Source organism: Bos mutus, chromosome 23 (assembly GCF_027580195.1).
Source record: "Bos mutus isolate GX-2022 chromosome 23, NWIPB_WYAK_1.1, whole genome shotgun sequence".
NCBI classification, from domain to species: domain Eukaryota; kingdom Metazoa; phylum Chordata; class Mammalia; order Artiodactyla; family Bovidae; genus Bos; species Bos mutus.
In genome coordinates, this window is record NC_091639.1 from 14,630,005 (window position 1) to 14,654,185 (window position 24,181).

General features: G+C 42.6%; 1 protein-coding gene across 2 annotated transcripts in view; it reads right to left on the reverse strand.

Annotated features, from left to right (window-relative positions):
- MBOAT1 (membrane bound O-acyltransferase domain containing 1) overlaps nucleotides 1-24,181 on the reverse strand; it is a 111,031-nt gene that overhangs the window by 44,108 nt on the left and 42,742 nt on the right. For both annotated transcript variants that reach the window (XM_005898233.3, XM_070361426.1), the window contains exons 2-3: nucleotides 8,273-8,418; nucleotides 7,335-7,412 (exon numbers count right to left, since the gene is read on the reverse strand). In XM_005898233.3, the coding sequence (XP_005898295.1) occupies nucleotides 7,335-7,412; nucleotides 8,273-8,418 (224 nt within the window). The remainder of the gene's footprint in view (nucleotides 1-7,334; nucleotides 7,413-8,272; nucleotides 8,419-24,181) is intronic.

Sequence of the window (24,181 nt, forward strand, 5' to 3'; positions counted from 1 at the left end):
TCTCTCAAGAGTCTTCTCCAACACCACAGTTCAAAAGCATCAATTCTTTGGCGATCAAATTTCTTCACAGTCCAACTCTCACATCCATACATGATCAATGGAAAAACCATAGCCTTGACTAGACGGACCTTTGTTGGCAAAGTAATGTCTCTGCTTTTGAATATGCTATCTAGGTTGGTCATAACTTTCCTTCCAAGGAGTAAGCGTCTTTTAATTTCATAGCTGCAATCACCATCTGCAGTGATTTTGGAGCCCCCAAAAATAAAGTGTGACACTGTTTCCACTGTTTCCCCATCTATTTCCCATGAAGTGATGGGACCAGATGCCATGATCTTCGTTTTCTGAATGTTGAGCTTTAAGCCAACTTTTTCATTCTCCTCTTTCACTTTCATCAAGAGGCTTTTTAGTTCCTCTTCACTTTCTGCCATAAGGGTGGTGTCATCTGCATATCTGAGGTTATTGATATTTCTCTCGGCAATCTTGATTCCAGCTTGTGCTTCTTCCAGCCCAGCGTTTCTCATGATGTACTCTGCATATAAGTTAAATAAGCAGGTGACAATATACAACCTTGATGTACTCTTTTTCCTATTTGGAACCAATCTGTTGTTTCATGCCTAGTTCTAACTGTTGCTTCCTGACCTGCATATAGGTTTCTCAAGAGGCAGGTCAGGTGGTCTGGTTTTCCCATCTCTTTCAGAATTTTCCAGTTTTTTCCAGAATTTTCCAGTTTCCTGTGTGTGATTGTGGTCCACACAGAGGATTTGGCTTAGTCAATAAAGCAGAAATAGATGTTTTTCTGGAACTCTCTTGCTTTTTCGATGATCCAGCAGATGTGGGTAATTTGATCTCTGGTTCCTCTGCCTTTTCTAAAACCAGCTTGAACATCTGGAAGTTCACGGTTCACATATTGCTGAAGCCTGGCTTGGAGAATTTTGAGCATTACTAGTGTGGGAGATGAGCACAATTGTGCGGTAGTTTGAGCATTCTTTGGCATTGCCTTTCTTTGGGATTGGAATGAAAACTGACCTTTTCCAGTCCTGTGGCCACTACGAGATTTCAAAATTTGCTGGCATATTGAGTGCAGCACTTTCACAACATCATCTTCCAGGATTTGAAATAGCTCAACTGGAATTCCATCACCTCCACTAGCTTTGTTCGTAGTGATGCTTTCTAAGGCCCACTTGACTTCACATTCTAGGATGTCTGGCTCTAGGTGAGTGATCACACCATCGTGATTATCTGGGTCATGAAGATCTTTCTTGTACAGTTCTTCTGTGTATTCTTGCCACCTCTTCTTAATATCTTCTGCTTCTGTTAGGTCCATACCATTTCTGTTCTCTATCGAGCCCATCTTTGCATGAAATGTCCCCTTGGTATCTCTAATTTTCTGAAGAGATCTCTAGTCTTTCCCATTCTGTTGTTTTCCTCTATTTCTTTGCATTGATTGCTGAGGAAAGCTTTCTTATCTCTCCTTGCTATTCTTTGAAACTCTGCATTCAGATGGGTATATCTTTCCTTTTCTCCTTTGCTTTTCATTTCTCTTTTTTCACAGCTATTTGTAAGGCCTCCCCAGACAGCCATTTTGCTTTTTTGCATTTCTTTTCCATGGGGATGGTCTTGATCCCTGTCTCCTGTACTGTGCCAGGAACCTCAGTCCATAGTTCATCAGGCACTCATCTATCAGATCTAGTCCCTTAAATCTATTTCTCATTTCCACTGTATAATCATAAGGGATTTGATTTAAGTCAAACCTGAATGGTCTAATGGTTTTCCCTACTTTCTTCAATTTAAGTCTGCATTTGGCAATAAGGAGTTCATGATCTGAGCCACAGTCAGCTCCCAGTCTTGTTTTTGCTGACTGTATAGAGCTTCTCCATCTTTGGCTGCAAAGAATATAATCAATCTGATTTCAGTGTTGACCATCTGGTGATGTCCATGTGTAGAGTCTTCTCTTGTTTTGTTGGAAGAGGGTGTTTGCTATGACCAGTGCGTTCTCTTGGCAAAACTCATTAGCCTTTGCCCTGCTTCATTCTGTATTCCAAGGCCAAATTTGCCTGTTACCCCAGGTGTTTCTTGATTTCCTACTTTTGCATTCCAGTCCCCTATAATGAAAAGGACATCTTTTTTGGGTGTTAGTTCTAAAAGGTCTTGTAGGTCTTCATAGAACCGTTCAGCTTCTTCAACGTTACTGGTTGGGGCACAGACTTGGATTACTGTGATATTGAATGGTTTGCCTTGGAAACGAACAGGGATCATTCTGTTGTTTTTGAGATTGCATCCAAGCACTGCATTTCAGACTCTTTTGTTGACCATGATGGCTACTCCATTTCCTCTAAGGGATTCTTGCCCACAGTAGTAGATATAATGGTCATCTGAGTTAAATTCACCCATTCCAGCCCATTTTAGTTTGCTGATTCCTAGAACGTCGATGTTCACTCTTGCCATCTCCTGTTTGACCACTTCTAATTTGCCTTGATTCATGGACCTAATATTCCAGGTTCCTATGCAATATTGCTCTTTACAGCATCGGACCTTGCTTCTATCACCAGTCACGTCCACAACTGGGTATTGTTTTTGCTTTGGCTCCATCCCTTCATTCTTTCTGGAGTTATTTCTCCACTGATCTCCAGTAGCAAATTGGGCACCTGACCTGGGGAGTTCCTCTTTCAGTATCCTATCATTTTGCCTTTTCATACTGTTCAAGGGGTTCTCAAGGCAAAAATACTGAAGTGGTTTGCCATTCCCTTCTCCAGTGGACCACATTCTGTCAGACCTCTCCACCATGACCCGCCTGTCTTGGGTGATATGGCTTATCTGATATGGCTGGGCTCTAATGTCACCTAGCATAGTCTTGCTCCATCCACCCCACCCCAACTCCCAACACAATTCACTGCTCAACTGCCTGTGTTTCTCCAGTGCTCTATGCTAACACATCATCATAACATTAAAATTACATGTATCTGTTTCTCCAATTCATTGTAACCTTAAGCACCCAAACTCTCGGCCACCAAGAGGTTCTCTTAACTGTTAGTTGCAATGAACTAAACTGAGAACATTAAACACCTTGGAAGAAAAGCTATGACCAACCTAGACAGCATATTAAAAAACAGAGACATTACTTTGCCAACAAAGGTCCGTCTAGTCAAAGCTATGGTTTTTCGAGTAGTCATGTATGGATGTGAGAGTTGGACCATAAAGAAAGCTGAGCACTGAAGAATTGATGCTTTTGAAGTGTGGTGTTGGAGAAGACTCTTGAGAGTCCCTTGGACTGCAAGGAGATCCAACCAGTCCATCTTAAAGGAAATCAGTCCTGAATATTCATTGGAAGGACTGATGCTGAAGCAGGAAACTCCAATACTTTGGCCACCTTCTGAGGAGAACTGACTCATTGGAAAAGACCCTGATGCTGGGAAAGATTGAAGGCAGGAGGAGAGGGGACAACAGAGGATGAGATGGTTGGATGGCATCATCGATTCGCTGGACATGAATCTGAGCAAGCTCCAGGAGTTGGTGATGGACAGGGAAGCCTAGCGTGCTGTAGTCCATGGGGTCACAAAGAGTCAGACACAACTAAGCAACTGAACAGAACTGAACTGAATGGTTCAGGAGCCCATCATAAACAGACATAAATTCACAAGGATGATTTTCAAACAAATGTAATAAAACTGGGAAGGTGTATATTCTGATACCGAATGATGTTGAAATTCACAAATTCACATTAAAATAACTCATCAAGACTAAATCAACCTCAGGAATAGTAAAGAAAGGATAATAAACATTCATCTGGTAGCAAGGGAAAGCAGGATGCTAAGCCAGATACAGTAAAGCACTCTATAACTTTAGTTCTCTTCATTATTTGCAAGCAAAGATGTTACCACACAGAAATGACTTTTCCCTCCCTGGGTTCAACCATAACCCCTTCCAGACCAAGAAGATGGTACACAAAGCAAATGTTTAAGAAAAAACTCCCTTATGAGCTGAAGTACTAGAATGGAGTTAGAGCTTTTCCCTCTAGTACCTGTCCCCCCTCCCAAGCCAGTTCACAAGGGTCAAGGCAGTAGCACAAAGAAGATTGGAGAGACTTTTCCAGAATCAATTTGAATCAAAAGGAGCTACGCCCATGCCTTCCTGGGACCCTTCACCCAGAGAGAAAAGCAAGTTCAATTCAATTATTATACTATGACCCACTTACCAAGGGTGGGGCCAAGTACTGAGTCCCCAGACAATAGAGAAATACATTCATTTCCCCTGAAAAACCTGAATCCAGGAGCAGCAGACAGAGCATGTATTCTGGGCCCAGACCAACATGAGTTCAAATCCAAGCACTGGCCAAACTCATCTGCAGGTGTGAGAAGTCAGGCCAGTAGTTACTTTAGGAAGGAAGGGTGTGGTAGAGATTGGAGCATGAATGACGGTGACACAGTCCTCGCTGACCTTCGTGGCAGTTGCAGGGGTGCATTCACTTTGTGAAAACTCACTCAACTGCAGAGCCATTTGTACACCCGGGGCTTTCCAGGTGGCACCAGTGGTAAAGAATCCGCCTGCCAATGCAGGAGACACAAGCAATATGGGTTTGATCCCTGGGTTGGAAAGATACCTTGGAGTAGGAAATGGCAACCAACTCCAGTATTCTTGCCTGGGAAATTTCATGGACAGAGGAGTCTGGAGGGCTACAAAGGAGCCAGACATGACTGAATGACTGAGCACGTACACCCATTCACCTCTCTGAACTTTCATCATTTTCCATCTTAGGAAAAAAAAAAATCTATACCCTATAGAGTTCTCCTAGAAAGAATATATTTGCCGTAATGATAGGAAATAGTAAATGTAATTGTATACTGATATACTCAATAAGAGTTTATATATCAATTTAATGAAACATATTTAAGAGAGCTTGGCCTCAAAAGTTGGTAACTGCATCACCAAGTTCCCACACGAGGCCTTCCATCCCAGGAGGTACTGTATTCTGTTCCAGTGGGTTCATATAAAGTAAGTGAACACCTGTGATTTTTGCCCAACAGAGTGGCCTGGGAAGTAAACAGCATCGGTACTTCATGAACTCTCTAGATAAATCCTGAATAACAGGCAGCTCTGCAGTGGGTTAGGTCCACATGGCAGCAAGTACCACCATCTTCCCCTCCTATTCCCAGCTATGCATAGAACACAACTCATAACTCAGGGAAAGGCAGAGGAAAACAATTCACAAAGAACCCAGCAATCTCGAAGCAAACTTAAGCTCAAACCATCCCCTGGTGGCTCAGTGGTAAAGAATCCACCTGCCAATGTAGGAGATGTGGGTTCAATCCCTGGATCGGGGAAAATCCCCTGGAGTAGGAAATGGCAACCCACTCCAGTGTTCTTGCCTAGGAAATCCCATGAACAGAGGAGCCTGGCAGGCTACGGTCCATGAGGTCACAAAGAATCGGACAAAACTCAGCAACTAAACAACAAACACCACGACAAACCCCACGTCGCATAGGCGGGAAGCCCGACACGCAAAGCCGCCGCCTGGCTTTTCCAACCTCATGCCGCTGCAAACAGCCAGGTTTCCTGACCCCTGCCTGGTGTTCTTTCCCAGCAGCAAGAGGAAACAACTTCCCTCCATGGGGAAATGTGAGCCACTCCTGACTTCGGCAGTCCTGGCAACCAGACAAGCACAGAAAAAGGAGAAGAACTTGTTCTGGCATTTTTTTCTTTCCAGTCTTAGGACACGGCCCTCTGCTACCACAATGTTATCATGAAGAAATAGTCAGAGCCTGCCCGTGAAGGGCTCTCCCTACCAACGCCGGAGGATTCCACTCCTGGCTGGAGACTAACACAGCAAGCCTGGAAATACAGCTGGACCCTCTGAAAAATGGACCCCACCTCACCAGCATCACACAGATGCAGGGAGAACTGACAAATTATAGTTTGTAAGGTAGCTGGAAATCTGCTTTAGAGATGTGACATTTTTATTCATCATTTAATTCCAGTGTCAAGTGGAGGAAAAGCCACGCATTTTTACCTCCTACTGAAAAAAAAAGCATTTTGTCATAACATGAAGCATTTCCCAAATCCATTCTTAACAAATTATAGAAATACCGATTTCTTATTTCCCTTCTGAAGGAATGACTCTATCCTCTTTAAGGAAGACACTTAGCAGAGAGATGACTAGAATTCAAATTTCCCAAGTTCATTCGAACACAAAGTTAAGTGACTATCCAAGTTAAAAGCAGGCAAAAATATTTTCCCTTGCAAACCAAAATTTTATTGGAAGTAATTACAAGATGATACACTAAAAAATTAAATTCCAATTCTTTTAAGAAGGAAAACTATTGTGCCAATAGTCTTATTAATCAAAGAGTTTTCTGAGGTTGAAATAAGGCATTTGCTTTTCCAGAGAAGTTATCAAAAATGAAGCCATTGAAGCATGAATGTGTTTTCAAGTATATTCAGCCATTCATTCCACAAATATTTACTGAGTCTTTACTTGTGCCAGGTATTGTTCTAGGCTCTGAGGCTACAACAGTGGAGAGAAAAGTCTGTGTTTTCACAGAGCTCACATTCCAGTGTTACTGAGAGGCTGAATTAATTCTGAGGTTTCAGAAAGACCACAGGAATCAGAGACAATACAAGACAGCCACTCCAGGTATTTTCCTGGATTGTCCAAGCATGCAGCCTTCAAGGTAGAATTAAATTACTTCTGCACTTTGAAATCAAAATATCATAGTAAGAATATTTCTTCCCTTTTTAACACTTCTTTGGGCACATTTAAAGTATCCAAAGTTTTGACACATGTCATACTCAGAAAATCAGAGCCAAGTTCAAGATAACAGACATATCCATCACCCCCTCCCCAGGCTGCTTCACACCTCTCATGATCCCTTTCACATCTCCCTGAGCCATCTTGCTGCCAGTTACCCCAATCTGATTTCTGTCACTACAGCTTAGTTTGCTTTTTTGAGAAGAGAATTCGTGGGATCTCCTTCATCCAGCACATTGATGATGAGATTCATCCATGGCACTGTGTGAGGCAATCACTCATTCTTTTTCATGGTTGAGTAGTATTCCATAAGGTGACCACTTTCCAGGTTGGTGCCATGACAAATGAGGCTGCCTAATTCTGATAAACTCTCTTTCCCCTGAGTCCCAGTTTGCATCACACTTTTTTTTTCCCAAACAGCTTTCTCCAAAGACCCCCAGAATTTAAGGTTTTCCATCCCTCCCTTCAGATATCCCAGAGAACTTAGGATATACCATATGTGGCTAATGGAGAAGGCATCTCTTCATCCTGGAAACAGATTTCAAAGATCATGAAAGAGCTCACCTTGCATTGTTCATCCCCAGGGTCTTACCTGTGAATATTGGATATGCTTGCAGTGACCATGATTCCATAGCACATTAACACCAGCACAAAAAGATGCACAGAATACCTGCAGGACATTGTGGGGAGAAAGGGAGGACACCGAATGTATTTCATATTAACATACCTCTTGGCTGTCTCCACCTCCACTCCCACCAAAAAGCAAGTGATCAGTCAACTCATGTTTATTTAAGAGAAAATAAATCAAGTATTTTCATTCTATGCAAATAAGATACCTTGAAACGACACTAGGAAGTCATGACATAGATCTCCAACTGCAGAGAAGAGAGTTCTTTCTAACTTTAAAGTATCAAGACCAAAACTGAGCTGCCCCAGACACCAACACTTTGACCTTGGGGTGATTCAAAATACTCATCATCCTTTCTCAAATTTTCACTGGAGGAGGAGGAGCCATAAGCTACTACTCTGAACAAATTCCCTCAAGTTGAACTTCTAGAAATGTTTATTTCTAGAACTTCTTCCCCAAGAAGTATCCCTCCCATGAGATCTGCCCAGCTTACCTAGCAGAGAAAAGGCTTTCCCTGCTAAAGGAGGACACATTCCCGAAGACTGGCCCTAAAACTTTTCTTCTACTCTAAGTGCAGGATTAATGCCACTATCTCTAGCAGTGATGCAAGAAAAACACCAATAGCTATAACAGTTAGGAAAAGTTCCTTGCTAGGAAAATTCCATTTACATGATCTTGGGTGAGATCAGCAGAAGTCTAATTTTAAGAAAAATTCACTGAATTAACTTCTATTAGAGTCAATTTATTGGTTTCAGTTTCTGGAGATTCCTGCAATATCCCCATTATTTTACAATAAGAGTAAATGTCATATTTTTTCTTCCTTAGTGTCTGGGAAATGCCAAGAATATCTCCACAAAACACTCAAATGATAAACATTTAGAACGTAGGAGGTTCATACTCACCAGCCAAAACAAAAGATGACAAAATAGATGCCAAAAATGGTGGCAAATGCATGCCGGACAGCAGGACTGGTTTCACCGGGACTCAAGTAGAGGCGGAACCAGAAAGCAGCACACAGAGCAGAGAGCTGGCAGGCCACGAAATTCACCTGGACGGGGAAGCGAGAATCAGAACCTTTGCTGTTTGGCCCGAGTGTGGATTTTCTTTCCCTCCTCCTTGCAGACTCTACATCAAGATGCCTCTCAGACATGGATGTTTTGCTCGGTAGAGTACTCGTTTGGAGGATGTTAAAAGATAACCATACCCTCATCTGGTAGAAGAAGTGACCAACCCAAAGGTTTCTTCTCCAGTCCTTTGAGATGAGGCAAAGCTGCTTTCCCACCGACAAACTGGAGACTTCTTATTGGAAAGAGCCTTAGTTGACTGTGAGGTCACTTTGCTGAGCGTCTTCCCTACCCTCAGCCCTTAGCATTATCCTAAGATAAAGAACGTATTCTTTTTGAGATGCCGATGAATCAAATCCTTGAGGCTTCCCTCACTGTGAAGTGAAGTGAAGTAAAAGTTGCTCAGTTGTGTCCAACTCTTTGCGACCCCATGGATTACACAGGCCATGGAATTCTCCAGGCCAGAATACTGGAGTGGGTAGCCTTTCCCTTCCCCAGGGGATCTTCCCAACCCAGGGATTGACCCCAGGTCTCCCACATTGCAGGCAGATTCTTTACTGGCTGAGCCATAAGGGAAGCCCAAAAATACCAGAGTGGGTAGCCTATCCCTTCTCCAGCAGATCTTCCTGACCCAGGAATCAAACCGGGGTCTCCTGCATTGCAGGCAGATTCTCTACCAACTGAGATATCAAGGGAAGCCCTTTCCCTCACTGGTACCTAAGAAAGCAAATGCTTTTCCAAAACAATCACCAGTTGGTTTGCGGGGGGCTTTAAAATTTTTTAAAAAATATGGACTGTTTTTTTTTTTAAGTCTTTATTGAACTTGTTATAATATTGCTTCTGCTTTATGTTTTGGTTTTTCGGCCCTGAGGTATATGGGATCTTGGCTCCCCGACCAAGGATCAAACCTGCAACCCGCTGCAGGGAGTGAAATCTTAACCAGAGAAGTCCCTCATCAGCTGTTTTCTGACTCTAATTTTTCTCATTTTAAATTAACACCAAATAAGAGATTGCCCAAATCCAAGGGGGTATTCCAAAGACGCTCAGAAAAAGAGACAGCCCTGTATTAAACTTTCAATATCAAAAACTATCTAGTTATGTAAAATAGGCACTATATTTCCTTAGAAAAATCTCAATGACCTCTCTCTCAAAAATATTTTACCTAAAAGAAACTATAAAATATTTATAATTTCCTAATACCCTTAGGTATGCAGAGTACATCATGAGAAACACTGGGCTGGATGAAGCACAAGCTGGAATCAAGATTAATGGGAGAAATATCAATAACCTCAGATATGCAGATGACACCACTCCTATGGCAGAAAGTGAAGAGGAACTAAAAAGCCTCTTGATGAAAGTGAAAGAGGAGAGTGAAAAAGTTGGCTTAAAGCTCAACATTCAGAAAACAAAGATAATAGCATCCAGTCCTATCACTTCATGGCAAATAAATGGGGAAACAGTGGAAAAAGTGAGAGACTTTATTTTGGGGGGCTCCAAAATCACTGTAGATGGTGACTGCAGCCATGAAATTAAAAGACACTTGCTCCTTGGAAGAAAAGTTATGACCAACCTAGACAGCATATTAAAAGCAGATATTACTTTGTCAACAAAGGCCCGTCTAGTCAAAGGCTATGATTTTTCCAGTAGTCATGTATGGATGTGAGAGTTGGACTACAAAGGAAGCTGAGTGCCGAAGAATTGATGCTTTTGAAGTGTGGTGTTGGAGAAGACTCTTGAGAATCTCCTGGACTGCAAGGAGATCAAACCAGTCTATCCTAAAGGAGATCAGTCCTGAATATTCATTGGAAGGACTGATGCTGAAACTCAATATTTTGACCACCTGATGCAAAGAACTGACTCATTTGAAAAGACCCTGATGCTGGGAAAGATTGAAGGCAGGAGGAGAAGGGGACAACAGAGGATGAGATGGTTGGATGGCATCACCAACTCAATGGACATGAGTTTGAGTAGGCTCCGGGAGTTGGTGATGGACAGGGAGGCCTGGCGTGCTGGTCCATGGGGTCGCCAAGAGTCAGACACAACTGAGCGACCAAACTAAACCGAACTGATACTCTTAGGAAAGAGCAAGGGACTTAACACAAAATATATTGAAAGGTTTAACCATTAAATTAACCCTAGAGAAAAAAAAAATTAACCCTAGAAAAGTACTTTAGACTTTTCAGAGTATTCAGAATGAAAACTTCAGCATCAGTTTGCTTTTAGAAGGGATCAAGGACATAGTATCTGAATAAATCAATTCCTTTTGAAGTGGTCTTTCATGGCTCTTCCAGCCATAATGGTCTCTGATTCCACATCTGACCAGCATCTTTTCCCTGAACTCTTGGTGCTCAAATGCAACACTTCACAATGGATTAAAAGTTTCCCCCCTATACACAAACACAACCCACCCCTCCAACCTTCTTCCCAACAATGAGTCTCTAGTCAGTCCTCAGATGTTCCAGAGCAAACTGGAACCTCAGGGTTCCAGAGCAACCTATTCTAAGGCGAAAGTGAAAATACACAATGGCAGCACTTAGTTCCAGCAGGAAGGTTCTAGCAGAATTACTTTTCAATGACTAGAGGAACATCCTAAAAGGTACACCCTGAACCACAATTAGATACCACGTCACACCCATTAGGATGGTAATTACTTTAAAAACAAAATAATGAGCATTGGCAAGGATTTAGAGAAATTAGAATCCTTGTACACTGCTGGTGGGAATCGAAAATGGTACAGCTGCTATGGAAAACAGTACTGTGGTTCTTCAAAAAATTATAATACAGCAATTCCACTTTGGGGCGTATACCCAAAAGAACTGAAAGCAGGGTCCTGGAGAGATATCTGCCCACCAGGTTTAGAGCAGCATTATTCACAACATTCAAAAGGCAGAGACAACCCAAATGTCTATCAACAGATAAATGGATAAGTAAAATGTGGTATAAATACATACAATGGAATATTGTTCAACCTTAAAATGGGGGAAATTCTGACACATGCTACAACACAGATAAACCTTGAAGATATTATCCTAAGTGAAATAATCCAGACACAGGACAGATATCTGATTCCACTTATATGAGGTACCAGGCTTCCCTCATAGCTCAGCTGGTAACGAATCCGCCTGTAATGCAAGAGACCTAGGTTTGATCCCTGGGTTGGGAAGATCCCCTGGAGAAGGGAAAGGCTACCCACTCCAGTATTCTGGCCTGGAGAATGCCATGGACTGTATAGTCCATGGGGTTGCAAAGAGTCGGACATGACTGACTGACCTTCACTTCACTTCATATGAGGTACCTAGAAAAATAAAATTTATCAAGACTGAAAGCAGAATGGTGCTTGCCAGGAACTGAGGGGTGGAGAGAATAGGATTATTACTGAATGGATATGGAGTTTCAGTTTTACAAGATGAAGAGAGTTCTGGAGATGGATGATTTGGAAATAGTTACATGACAGAGTGGGTGTACTTACTGCCACTGAATTGTACTACACGCTTTAAAATGGGAAACCCTGTATCACGTATACATTACAGTTTTAAAAATATACACAGGCTGGAGCACAATATCCATTTCTTTCTGTTTCCTAGTTCATATCAATACTGGTAGCTGGTAGGAACTATGACCATCTCTCCAGCCAAGAGTGGCTACCTGGCAACAATTCATACACGAACATTGTTAGATCTTTCCTCCTTTCCTCTCTGAAGGGTTAACAAAACTAGACGTTATATTTTACATACAATGTTACATTTCAGAAATAAATCCACAAACGGGTTTGATTTAATCTATGGGATCTACTTCCAAATAATCTTACAGGGAGGGAGAGTGGAGTGAGTATAAGTCAGTGGCCCTCAACTCGGGAGGGTGTGCTCCCCAGGGAACACTTCCAGTTGTCATAACCAGGACGCGGGGAGGGGTGTAGTGCTCCTGGCATCTAGTAGGTAGAGGCTAGGGATCCTGCTAAATATCCTACAAGGCACAGGAGAGCCTCCCATCCAAAGACTTTTCCAGTCTAAAATGTCAATAGTGCTAAGGTGAAGAACCCTGGTATAGATGAAACCAGGCTGGCCATGAGTTTAAAATTGTTGAGGCTGTGTGTTGGGCACTTGAAAAGTTTGCTCTACTGACATCTCCATGTTCACCTTTATGTTTAACCTTTTTCACAATAAATAGGTTTTTAAAACGACACAGCTCCAGGACCTCCCTGGTGGTCCAGTGGCTAACACTGTGCTCTCAGTGCAGGGGGCCTGGGTTCGATCCCTGGTCAGGGAGCTAAACCCCACATCCCGCAATGAAGACCCCATGTATCGCAACTAAGATCCATCACAGCCAAATAAGTTAAAAAAAAATTTTTTTTAAATAACACAACTCTGGAAAGCAAGTCACTGACCTGAGATAATACAGATTTTAAACCCTAGTGATTCCAAGTAGTTGAAATGAAGGTTTCTTTATCCTCATCAGAGAAACAGCTAAATTAATGAGGAAATACATATTAATATATGAACAAACCAAAACAGTAAAGAGATGATGCCTTCCTAAATAGGAAAAGAACCACCTTTTATGAAATGATCAAACTCCTGAAAGAAGAAAGCCAAAAGTGTCACAAATACAAGAGAAAAGGATTTCCCTTCAATAATAATCAGATTAAGTACTTGTCACCTCCCAGTCCCTGACCAGAAATAGAACCAGGGCTTCCCTGATGGCTCAGTGGTAAAGAATTGACCTGCCAATGGAGACACGAGTTTGATCCTTGGGTTGGAAAGATCTCCTGGAGTAGGAAATGGCAACACACTCCAGTATTCTTGCCTGGAGAATTCCATGGACAGAGGAGCCTGGTGGGCTCGTGGGCTACAGGCCATGGCGTCACAAGAGTCAAACACGACTCAGAGACTCAACAACAGTCTTACCGGGCTGCAAGACCCAGCCTCACCACTTACAGGGTGAAGAGTTACAAAGCTCATTTCATCTTGGCTCCTAGAGCATGTGGTGGAGGTAATAACAGTAGTACTAGGGACTTCCCAATTGGTCCAGTGGTTAAAACTCCACATTCCCAATGCAGGGTTCAATCCCTGGTCAGGGAACTAAGATCCCTCATGCCACGTGGTATGGACAAAAAAAAAAAAAAATAGTAGTTGTCCTTCTCAAGTTGTTTTGAGGACTAAAGAAGTTAATGTAGAAGATTGCTCCAAACAGTCCTGGCACTGACAAGTACTTGCTATTAATATTATTCTATATCCACTAAATTATCACAGGAGGAGGAGGAGGCAACAGAAATGAGATGGCTGGATGGCATTACCGACTCAATGGACATGAGTTTGAGCCAACTCTGGGAGATAGTGAAGGACAGGGAAGCCTGGTGCCCTGCAGTCCATGGGGTCAGAAAGAGTTGGACACAACTTAGCCACTGAACAATAACAACACACAAACTGTGCATTCGATAAACTTAACACACAGTCCCCAGTTAAGTCACAGCACTAAACTGCTGTGTTGTTAAGAATTGGCTTCCCCAGTCTCTTTGTTGGCCTTGGACTGATTCCCTTTCCCACCCATCATTCAAGCAGCTGCCTAAGCCCTCCACATTCCTTTCTTCCCCAGGGACAAGCCATGCAGCCTAGGATGAGAGAGGCAATCCCTGGGTTTTCCAGTTCCTGAGTCGACTTTTCTAAACCTAAAGCAGAGATAAATCTGAAAGTCAAAACAGTCTCCAGAACCTTAGGAAAGTTTTTCTTTTTCCTTTTTAATTCTGAAAGCTTATCTTCATAGCTGAAGAGCAAAACTGAAGAATTTAAAGCATGGAGTTTTACCATAATCCTACAGGGGAGAAAAGCTCTTAATGATATAAGAGCTATTTTTCGGCACAAAAGTTGATAAAAGTGTTTGGCCAGCAGACTGAAGGAGAGACTCCATGGGGTTGAACTAGCACTTGGGGCTTCCCTAGTGGCTCAGCAGTAAAGAATCTGCCTGTAATGCAGGAGCTGCGGGTTCAATCCATGGGTCAAGAAGATCCCAAGGAGGAGGGCATGGCAACCCACTCCAGTATTCTTGCCTGAAGAATCCCATGGGCAGAGGAGCCTGGTGGGCTACAGTCCACAGGGTCACAAAGAGTTAGACATAGCGACTTAGCATAGAACCACACAGGACCAGCACTTAGACACCCGGACAAAAGGGTAAAAGGAAAGATGCTCAGACCATTAAGTGGACGGGATTCCTAGAAAAGCCTAGAGGAAGCATGCAGGTATCACAGTAGAAAAGATGGTTGCCTGGCTTCTCAGAATGCAGCCGGGGGAGATGGCCAACTGTATAGAGAAGCACTCTAGAGGAACACAAAGATGGAGTAGAGACCAGCAAAGTCCCAATGGCACAGGCACCCGATGCCTGCCAAGAACACAAAAGCCTGCAACTCATTCCCAGGTGTAGAGGGAGACAAACCTTCATAGCCTTAAACAGAAGTGAGTTGACTAAAACTGGCAATTCAGCTTGAAAACTAAATTAAGTTTAGTAGGGAAAAATGTTTAAAGTTCTATTTTTTTGTATTATCTGTCTGTGGCTGTAAATCTTATTTTTTTAATATTTTGCTTTATATTGGAATATAGATGATTAACAATGTTTTGATAATTTCAGGTAAACAGCAAAGAGATCAGCTATACATCATAAACATGTATCCATTCTCCCCCAAACTCCCCTCCTATCCAGTCTGTGTGACTGTAAATTTTAAAACCACAATTACCTATTAGAAATGTGCACCAAATTTTTAATACAAACACAAAAAAGACACCTCAATATTATTTCTAATGGCAAGAAGAAGCAAACTAAAAGTTCAACAATTAGTAAAGACACTGGTTAACATGTGAAAAAAAGGATACACCTGGCACCATAGTCCTTTCAAAAGGAATATGGTAGATAGTAGTTACTACAAGTAACACTTCTGACCAACTCCTGGAAATTTATTCATTGGAATGACAAAAAGCTTAATGCCAAAAGATATTATTTATGAGACAAAATGAAGCAAAATCTACCTACATGTAGGATAATAGAAAGATAGTAATTAATGGTACTGTTCAGTATAACAGTATTAAAAATGGGCCTTACAAAGCACCTATAATAAAATGAAAAACATTTGCTATAACTAATAAAAAGCAAAAGATAAAACTGTATCGATATGTACAACTATATTTTAAACAATAGTAGCATGTGAAAAGGCAAAGACATGTAAAATTGAATATGGCTGTTTTATCAGGATGGCAGGGATCTTGGCAAATTCTTTGTAAACTTTTTTCCAATTTATAATTGCAATTTCCATATGGAATTTCTCATACACACAACACCACACACAATCAGGGCGCTTAAACTCATAACAATTCTTATTTAATTCTGCTTACTCTATCCTCAGGGCTGCATTTATTAGCACTTACTATATATATCAAGTTTAGGGAGGAATTAGGCATAAACTTGAAAAAAACTTCATCTTAAAGAAAAACGTGCTTTTTACAGGCAGCAAAATGTCAGGAGTTAACCATGAAGATGGGCAAAGAAGATGAAAATAGATAGCTTTACTTTTAATAAACCCTTCCCTGGTGGCTTCAGATACTAAAGAATCTGCCAGCAATGCAGGAGACCCAGGTTTGATCACTGAGTCAGGAAGATCCCCTAGAGAAGGGGATGGCAACCCACTCCATTGTTCTTGGAAATCCCATGGACAGAGGAGCCTGGCGGGTTACAGTCCATGTGGTAGCAAAGAGTCGGACACGACTGAGCAACTAACTAACACTTTTACATGTTCATATTTAAAAGGAAGGTGTGCCAAATTTTTGTTTTTCTACTGATGCCCTCCCTCTAGAGCAGGAAAGCAAGCTGCATTTCCATTCGTGATGTCCAACAACACGCCCTTCACAAGGAAAGGATTGCCCAGGCCGTTCTGCAGAAGGAAATGGTATAGCACAGCTGTTTTGATCAAACACAACCCGTATTCAGCAAGACCTCAATTTCCACCACTCTCGCAAGATTTCAAAGTCACGGCAAGGAAATAAAACATGTGCCCAGGGAGGTGGGAGGGAGTTCAACGGACACATGAATTCAACATATCTATGGCTGAGTCATGTATGGCAGAAACTAACACAATATTGTAAAGCAATTATCCTCCCATTAAAAAAAAAAAAAAAATACATCACCAAAGGCCCATCACTTAGTGCTTAGTCGCTCAGTCGTGTCAGACTCTTCATGACCCCATGGACTGTAGCCCGCCAGGCACCTATGTCCATGGGGATTCTCCAGGCAAGAATACTGGAGTGGCTTGCATGCCTTCCTCCAGGGGATCTTCCCAACCCAGGGATGGAACCAGGGTCTCCTGCATTGCAGGCGGATTCTTTACCAGCCACAGGGAAGAACAATCACAATGAGCTGCAATCTTCCAGTGGAAGTTTTTGATCTTTCTGCTCTCATGTGCTGCTTGAAAGGCATTTCTTGGGGATTTATGTTCCAAAAAAAAGCCCCCAAACTTTGCCAGGAGCGCAAAACACTGCCTTCCTCCTAATGAAGAGATGCAAGCTGGCTATTTTTAACAAACAGCAAATATTAACAATCCAAAATTATTTCCCTACCACAGTGATTTACCGGCGGCTCACCAATGAGACAAAGGCAGCTGTTCAGGCCTGGAATGTTTTTCTCAGCAGCACTGCCTTATATGCCCCAAGACGAAACCAACCTAATTAAACAATTCCTTATTTAAAGGCAAGCCGTCCCTCTCTCACAAACAGTGCTCTTTTGCATTGCCTCCTACAAATGAATGTGGCTGGGGAAGAGAACAAAAAATGCAATTCCTTTCTGTACCACAAAACAAAAAGTGGCTGTACCATACTCTTTAGCTACTTTGCACTTTCAAAGACATCCTTGTCATACTTTAATTCCAAGCTCCTTGGGAGGTCAGCAAGAAACACCTTCAAATCTGTGATAAGCCATTTTCCAAGCTTGTAGGTAAGCAAACAGTACTTAAAAGTGATAATCAATGTGCAAATTTATAACCAAACTCCTAATTGATATTCCGTCTCATTGTAACAACACTATTTTTTTGAGTGCTTACTAAGTGTCAGGCAGAGTAATAAACTTTATACAGACGAAGTCCTTTCAGCTTCACAACTTTATGAAGTAGCTTACTCCTGCTTTACACAGGAGGAAAAGAAAAAACAAAGGCTGAATTCACAAAGCCAGTGAGCAACAGAGCCAGAATTTAAAACCTGGCCTATGTCCCCACTGAAGATACTATATCACTTCCTTCACCTTCAAATAGTCTGCCCAGAAATACTATCACTCTGGGGAGAATTCAGTAGCTGCCTGTATTAGTTTGCTAGGGCTGCCATGTCAAAGTATCACAGACTGGAGGGCTTCAACAACAGAACCTTGTTGCCTCACAATTCTGGAAGCCCTGAATTCAAGATGGCGGCAGGGTTGTTTTCTTCTGAGGCCTCTCTCCTTGGCTTGCAGACGGCCGATGTCTCCCTCCCAGAGGGTCTTCCCAAAGACCTCATTTAACTCAGTGACCTCTTGAAAGATACTATCTCCAAATACAGTCACGTTCTAAGATACTGGAGGTGGTTGTTTGTTGTTCAGTCACTCAGTCATGTCTGAATCTTTGCGACCCCACGGACTGCAACACACCAGACTTCTCTGTCCTTCACCACCTCCCGGAGTTTGCTCAAACTCACCTCCATTGGGTCAGTGATGCCATCCAACCATCTGGGAGTTAGGACTTCAGAACTGGGTTTTTGCAGGAACATAATTTGGCCTGTAACACTTCCCAACAAAAAACCCTCGACTCAAAGACAAGGAATGAAACAGACCTCATTTTCCTTGTGCCTGCAGGTGGGAAGTTAGCAACACCCAAACCAAACTGTGAGGGATGCCCCCTCCTCGCCTGGAGGTACGTCTCAGCCCACTGCAAACGGGACTGAGAGGGCTTCCCAACAGTGCCCTGGCCTCCCTGCTCCTACTTAGGTCAAAAGCTCATTAGCCCACAAAGGGTTCACACTTGTTGAGAAAGTTCATGACCCCTCAGCCTTTTGTTTCGAACACACACGTGTAAGTAGTAACAATTGGCACTGATTGAGCATGTATGTGTACTGAGCAACACAAATACAGGCTGTTTTTCTAAATGTATGCGCTCAGTCACTCAGTTGTTTCCGACTCTTTTGCAACCCCATGGACCGTAGCCTGCCAGGCTCCTCTGTCCATGGAATTTCCCAGGCATGAACACTGGAGCAGGTTACTGTTTCCTCCTCCAGGGGAATTTCTGATTCAGGGATGGAACTCTCATCTCCTGCATCGGCAAGGAGATTCTTTACCACTTCACCCCTATCATCTCACTGAATCTTCCCAACAATCCTCAAGGATTACTGAGGAAACCAAGACGTAAAGTAAATGGCCCCAAACACTCAGCTCCAGGGCAGCTCCAGGAGTTAAAGCGAGATGCTTAGTCATTGCCTGTGGTTGTCTCCCAAGACGTCAGGCTTGTCCAGGGGGAGGCTTTAATTAAGCTGCTCAAAGTCATTTCCAACAACTCTTCAACTTGTGCAAATTTTCTCTCTGAGCTTTTAAAAAAAATTTTAATATGGACTATTTTTAAAGTTTTTATTGAATTTGTTACAATATTGCTTCTGTTTTATGTTCTGGTTTTTTGGCCCTAAGGCATGTGGGATCTCAGCCCTCCAACCAGAGATTAAATCCACACCCTCTGCATCAGAAGGCAAAGTCTAAACCACTGGACCACCAGGGAAGCCCTGTTCCCCAACTTTTTATACTCACTTAACAAGCCTCTTTCCACTAGTTCAGAGTAAGTCATCCAGTCCTTCTGGAATGAGATAACCCTCCCTGGTGGCTCAGCAGTAAAGAATCCACCTGCAATGTAAGAGACGCAGGTTCGATCCCTGATCCAGGAAGATCCTTTGGAGAAAGAAATAGCAACCCACTCCAGTATAGTTCCCCGGGAAATCCCATCAACAGATGAGCTGGACAGGATACAGTCCATGGGGTTGCAGAAGAGTCGGACACAATTTAGCAACTAAACACCTTCTCAGAACAGTATCCTATATACTTGTTTAGGGTTTAAATTGTACAGGAAGACTCATGGCTGACCTTATTCTGTAAACATCATGCCATGCATTTATTATAATTTACAATGAAAACCCTTTAGAAACTGACTCCAGTGTATACAAAGGGGAAAATACTTAAGCCACCTCTTTAGCCATGGCAAAGAAAAACCTTAATATAGGTGGGTAGTATCTTTTAAGGATATCCCTCTAGCTTGCCTCCCACCTCATAAACCACATCCTTATAAGCCCTGGCCAAGTAGACAGGGAAGACTGGATAGAATTCAGGATTATTTGAGGAATCCTGGGAAACCTTGCCCATAAGCATGCTGTCATCCACCTCCCTGGAGATACCATTTCCCCATTAGAATTAATTTCATTGTTAGTCAGTTAATAATAGCTAGTATTTAGAGTAGTCTTCCCTGGTGGATCAGATGGTAGAGAATCTGCCCGCAATGCAGGAGACCTGGGTTCAATGCCAGGGTCGGGAAGACCCCCTGGAGAAGGGAAAGGCAACCCACTCTGGTATTCTGGCCTGGAGAATTCCAGAGAGAAGCCTGTTGGGCTACAGTCCACGGGATCACAAAGAGTTGGACACGACTGAGTGACTAACACTATCAGTATTTAGAGGGATGGCTAAAAGCTTCATTTGGGTTTTTCCATCACATCTTACAGAAAAACCCAGATGAACTTTTGACCAACCCCATATATTCCAGCACTGCTCTAAAGTCCTTCTGCCTGTAAGTCATAGATAGGTTACAAAATTTTCCTAAATATCACACATTTAAATGGGGATTTAAACTCAATATCACACACCTAGTAAGTGGCAATATGGGGATTTAAACTCGGGGAGACAGGGTTCAGAGTCCATCTGCTCAGCCCCCCTAGAATGATTCATTTAGTTCAACCTTCTCATGTAATTCCAACATCTCATTTTTCAGATAAGAAAAGCGGAGCCCAGAGATGGCCAATCACTCAGCCAAGTTCATAGTCACCAAGCAACAAAGTGGCCTGATTCCAGTCCAGCGCACCCTCCCAAAACTCCCCACCAGCCTTGGGTGTAGGGGCTTCCCTGGTGACTTGGTGGTAAAGAATCCACTTGCAACACAAAAGATGCAGGAGACGCAGGTTCGATCTGTGGGTCAGGAATATGCCCTGGAGAAGGGCATGGCAACCCACTCCAGTATTCCTGCCTGGAGAATCCCATGGACAAAGGAGCTTGCTGGGCTACAGTCCACAGGATCACAAAGAGTTGGACATGAACGAAGCAACTGAGCACACGCATGCACACCTGGGTGTGGGGTGAAAATAAAACAAGGTGCAGGGGAGCCGACAGGCCCATCTAGAAACAAGTTCTCAGTGAAGACCCCTGAACTGCCAAAGGGAAGGGGGACACCAGCTGCTGAAGGCACCACTGAACACACAATGCAATATTTGCAGACAACTTTATGATATTTTTAATTGAGATAAAACTGACATATAACATTATATTAGTTTCAGGTGTACAACATGTGTCAGTAGCTCAGCCATGTCCGACTGTTTGTGACCCCATGGGCTTCAGCCCACCAGGTTCCTCTGTCCATGGGCTTCTCCGGGGAAGAATATTGAAGTAGACTGCCATTTCCATCTGCAGGGGATCTTCCTGACCCAGGGATGGAACCTGCATCTCCTGCACTGGCAGGCGGGCTCTTTATCAGCTAGGCCACTAAGACTCCCTTACAGGTTTACAATGTAATGGTTCAGTATTTGCAAATATTGTAAAATGATCAACAGAGTAAGTCTAGTTGATATCCATCACCACACACAGTTACAACTTTTTTTTTCTTGTAATCAGAAATTTCAAGATCTACCCTGTAGTTACTGTATAACACAGGGAACAATATTCAATATCCTGTAATAACCTATAATGGAAAAGTAATCTGAAAATATGTATATATACATACATATATGTGTGTGTGTATATATATATCATGAAGTGAAGTATGAAGTGTTAGTCGCTCAGTCATGTCTGACTCCTTTGTGACCCCATGGACTGGTGCCTGCCAGGCTCCTCTGTCCATGGAATTCTCCAGGCAAGAATATTAGAGTGGGTTGTCATTCCCTTCTCCAGAGATCTTCCCGACCCAGGGATCTAACCAGGGTCTCCTGCACTGCAGGCAGATTCTTTACCATCTGAGCTACCAGGGAAGCCCATATGTATCTCACAGCAACTCTCAACTAGACGTTTTCTTATAAAATTAATAAATGCTCATTTGAACAACTGAACAATACAGAGAAATGCAAGGGAAAAGCTCAGTTTCCCCATCACCAAAACCTTCCACACACCATTCTTCTTAGCAACTACAATATGTGTTTAAATACTTTTTTCTATATTTACAAAAATATACCCATATACATGGTTTCTCCTTTTAATATAATCATATAAAATCATATAAAAGTCACCTATAGCTCAATTTTTCACTTAAAATATGACAGACATCTTCCCAAGTCTGCTCACACTGAGCTAAGTTATACTGTTTAACACTGCATGATATTCCAAAACACTGTTGTTGGAGGAGAGGGGAACACTTCCCACTTCATAGATTTCCATAAGGAAGAATAATCTCCACTCCCTTCCCTAGGAGGGAAAATACAAAAGGAGAATTTCCACCTTCTCTCCACTGTGACTCCGCACTTCCTCCTATCCAGGGAGGGAGGAAATGACTAGCCCAACTGGTGAGTCTGAGAGGAGACACTGGGTGTGCTGGACTCACTTGGAGACTTCGGTCTTTAGTGGCCAGTCTGCATTCAGACAAGGACGTTCTCTGATCTGTGCTCCCTCCCCTGCTGCCCTTCCCCCATCACCACCAGCAGTTGGGAGCATAAGTCCATCTCATTCAAGAATAAAGAAATAAGAAACATAGTCAATCAGCTTTATCACTAATAAGACAATACTTTGATCTCCCTCTGTCCCTTGGGTCTTATTTCCTAATTGGTTCGCTTCCCAGGTGGCTCAGTGGTTAAAAAAATAAATAAATAAATAATCCGCCTGCAATGCAGGAGATGCAAGAGACTCACGTTGGATCCCTGGGTTGGGAAGATCCTCTGGAGGAGGAAACGCAACCCACTCCAGTATTCATGCCTGGAGAATCCCATGGACAGAGGAGCCTGGCGGGCTACGGTGCACAGAGTCGCAAAGAATCAGACACAACTGAAAAACTGAGCATGAGCATGCATGCATGCTAGCTAGGAGAGGAACTGTTGATTAGTTTCCCCAAACTCCAAAATTAGGAATGCAGCATAATTTATGCCAGCATTTTCCAACTGCCAAGTGGTTTCCAGTTTAGGGTCATTACAAATAGCATGATAAAAAACAAATTCCTTGTACATGCATCCTTATGTACTGGTGATTTTATGTCTACAAGATAAATTCCTAGGAGTTCAGTCAAATGAAATGTTTATTTAAATTTTTAAATAAAAATTTGAAGCAATTTTTTTACTCCCACCTTCCCACGAGTTACATATGTGTCCTTACCCTCACACTTGGATGCTATGAATCTGTTCCATTTTTCCAATCAGGTAAAGAACTAGTGGAATATTCATTTCAATTTGCATTTTCCTGACTACTGGTTGAGCATCTTTTCATTTATTATTGGCCTTTGGCCAATGAATCTATTAGCCACAAGACTCATTTTCATTACTGTAAAAACAGCGTGATGAGATGAGTTAAAGCATTCAGATTTGATCAATAGGACACTGTCCCTCAGAGTCTGTGGGGATTGGTTCTAGGACCCCAACAGATGCCAAAATCTGTGGATGCTCAACTCTCTTACATAAAATAGCCCAGTACTGCCAGCCCTCCTTATTCTCAGTTTCTGTCCATTTTTTCTGTCCATGGATTCAACAAACTGCAGATCTGTAGACAAAGCAGCAGACTGTAATGAAAGCTAGTGGTGTAAAGAGTTAAGACCACAGGCTCCGGAGCCAGACTGCTGAGACTTGAATACTACCCTAACTCATCCCATAGCTGTACAACTTTGGCTAGTTATCTAACCCCTACCCCCAATTCTTCTGTAAAATGTGGATAATAATATAGCTACCCTCATAGAATTAATACTTAATATTCACTGAGTCATAGATTTAATGACTTAATACTTGTAAAGTGATTCCCATGGTGCCTGTCCAGCATGAAATACTGAGTGTGTGCTAAATGGCACCTCTGTTATTTTCAGTCAGGCTGTCTACCCAATACAGCAACAAGGAGAAAAGCTCAAATATATTCATTAGACTTGAAGAATTTCTCTGCACATCCTTCAGTAAAAAACATATAAATGATGACCACCACCCCTCCATCTCTGAGGACTTTCCAGGTGGCGCTTGTAAAGAACCCGCCTGCCAATGCAGGAGATGTAAGAGACAGGTTGGCCTGGAAGTGGCTTTTCCTCCTTTCTCCTCTGTCCTGGAGTGGAGAGGTTGATAGAGAACTAAGTCAATCAAAATCCTGCCAGGAGACCCACCAGGGCAGCTGCTGACTTCCTCTTGGGTTGGGAAGATCCTTGAAGGAGGGCATGGTAACCCACTCCCGTATTCTTGCCTGGAGAATCCCATGGACAGAGAAGCCTGGCGGGCTATAGTCGATAGGATCGCAGAGTCAGACACAATTGAAGTGACTTAGCCCACTGATGGTCTACCAATG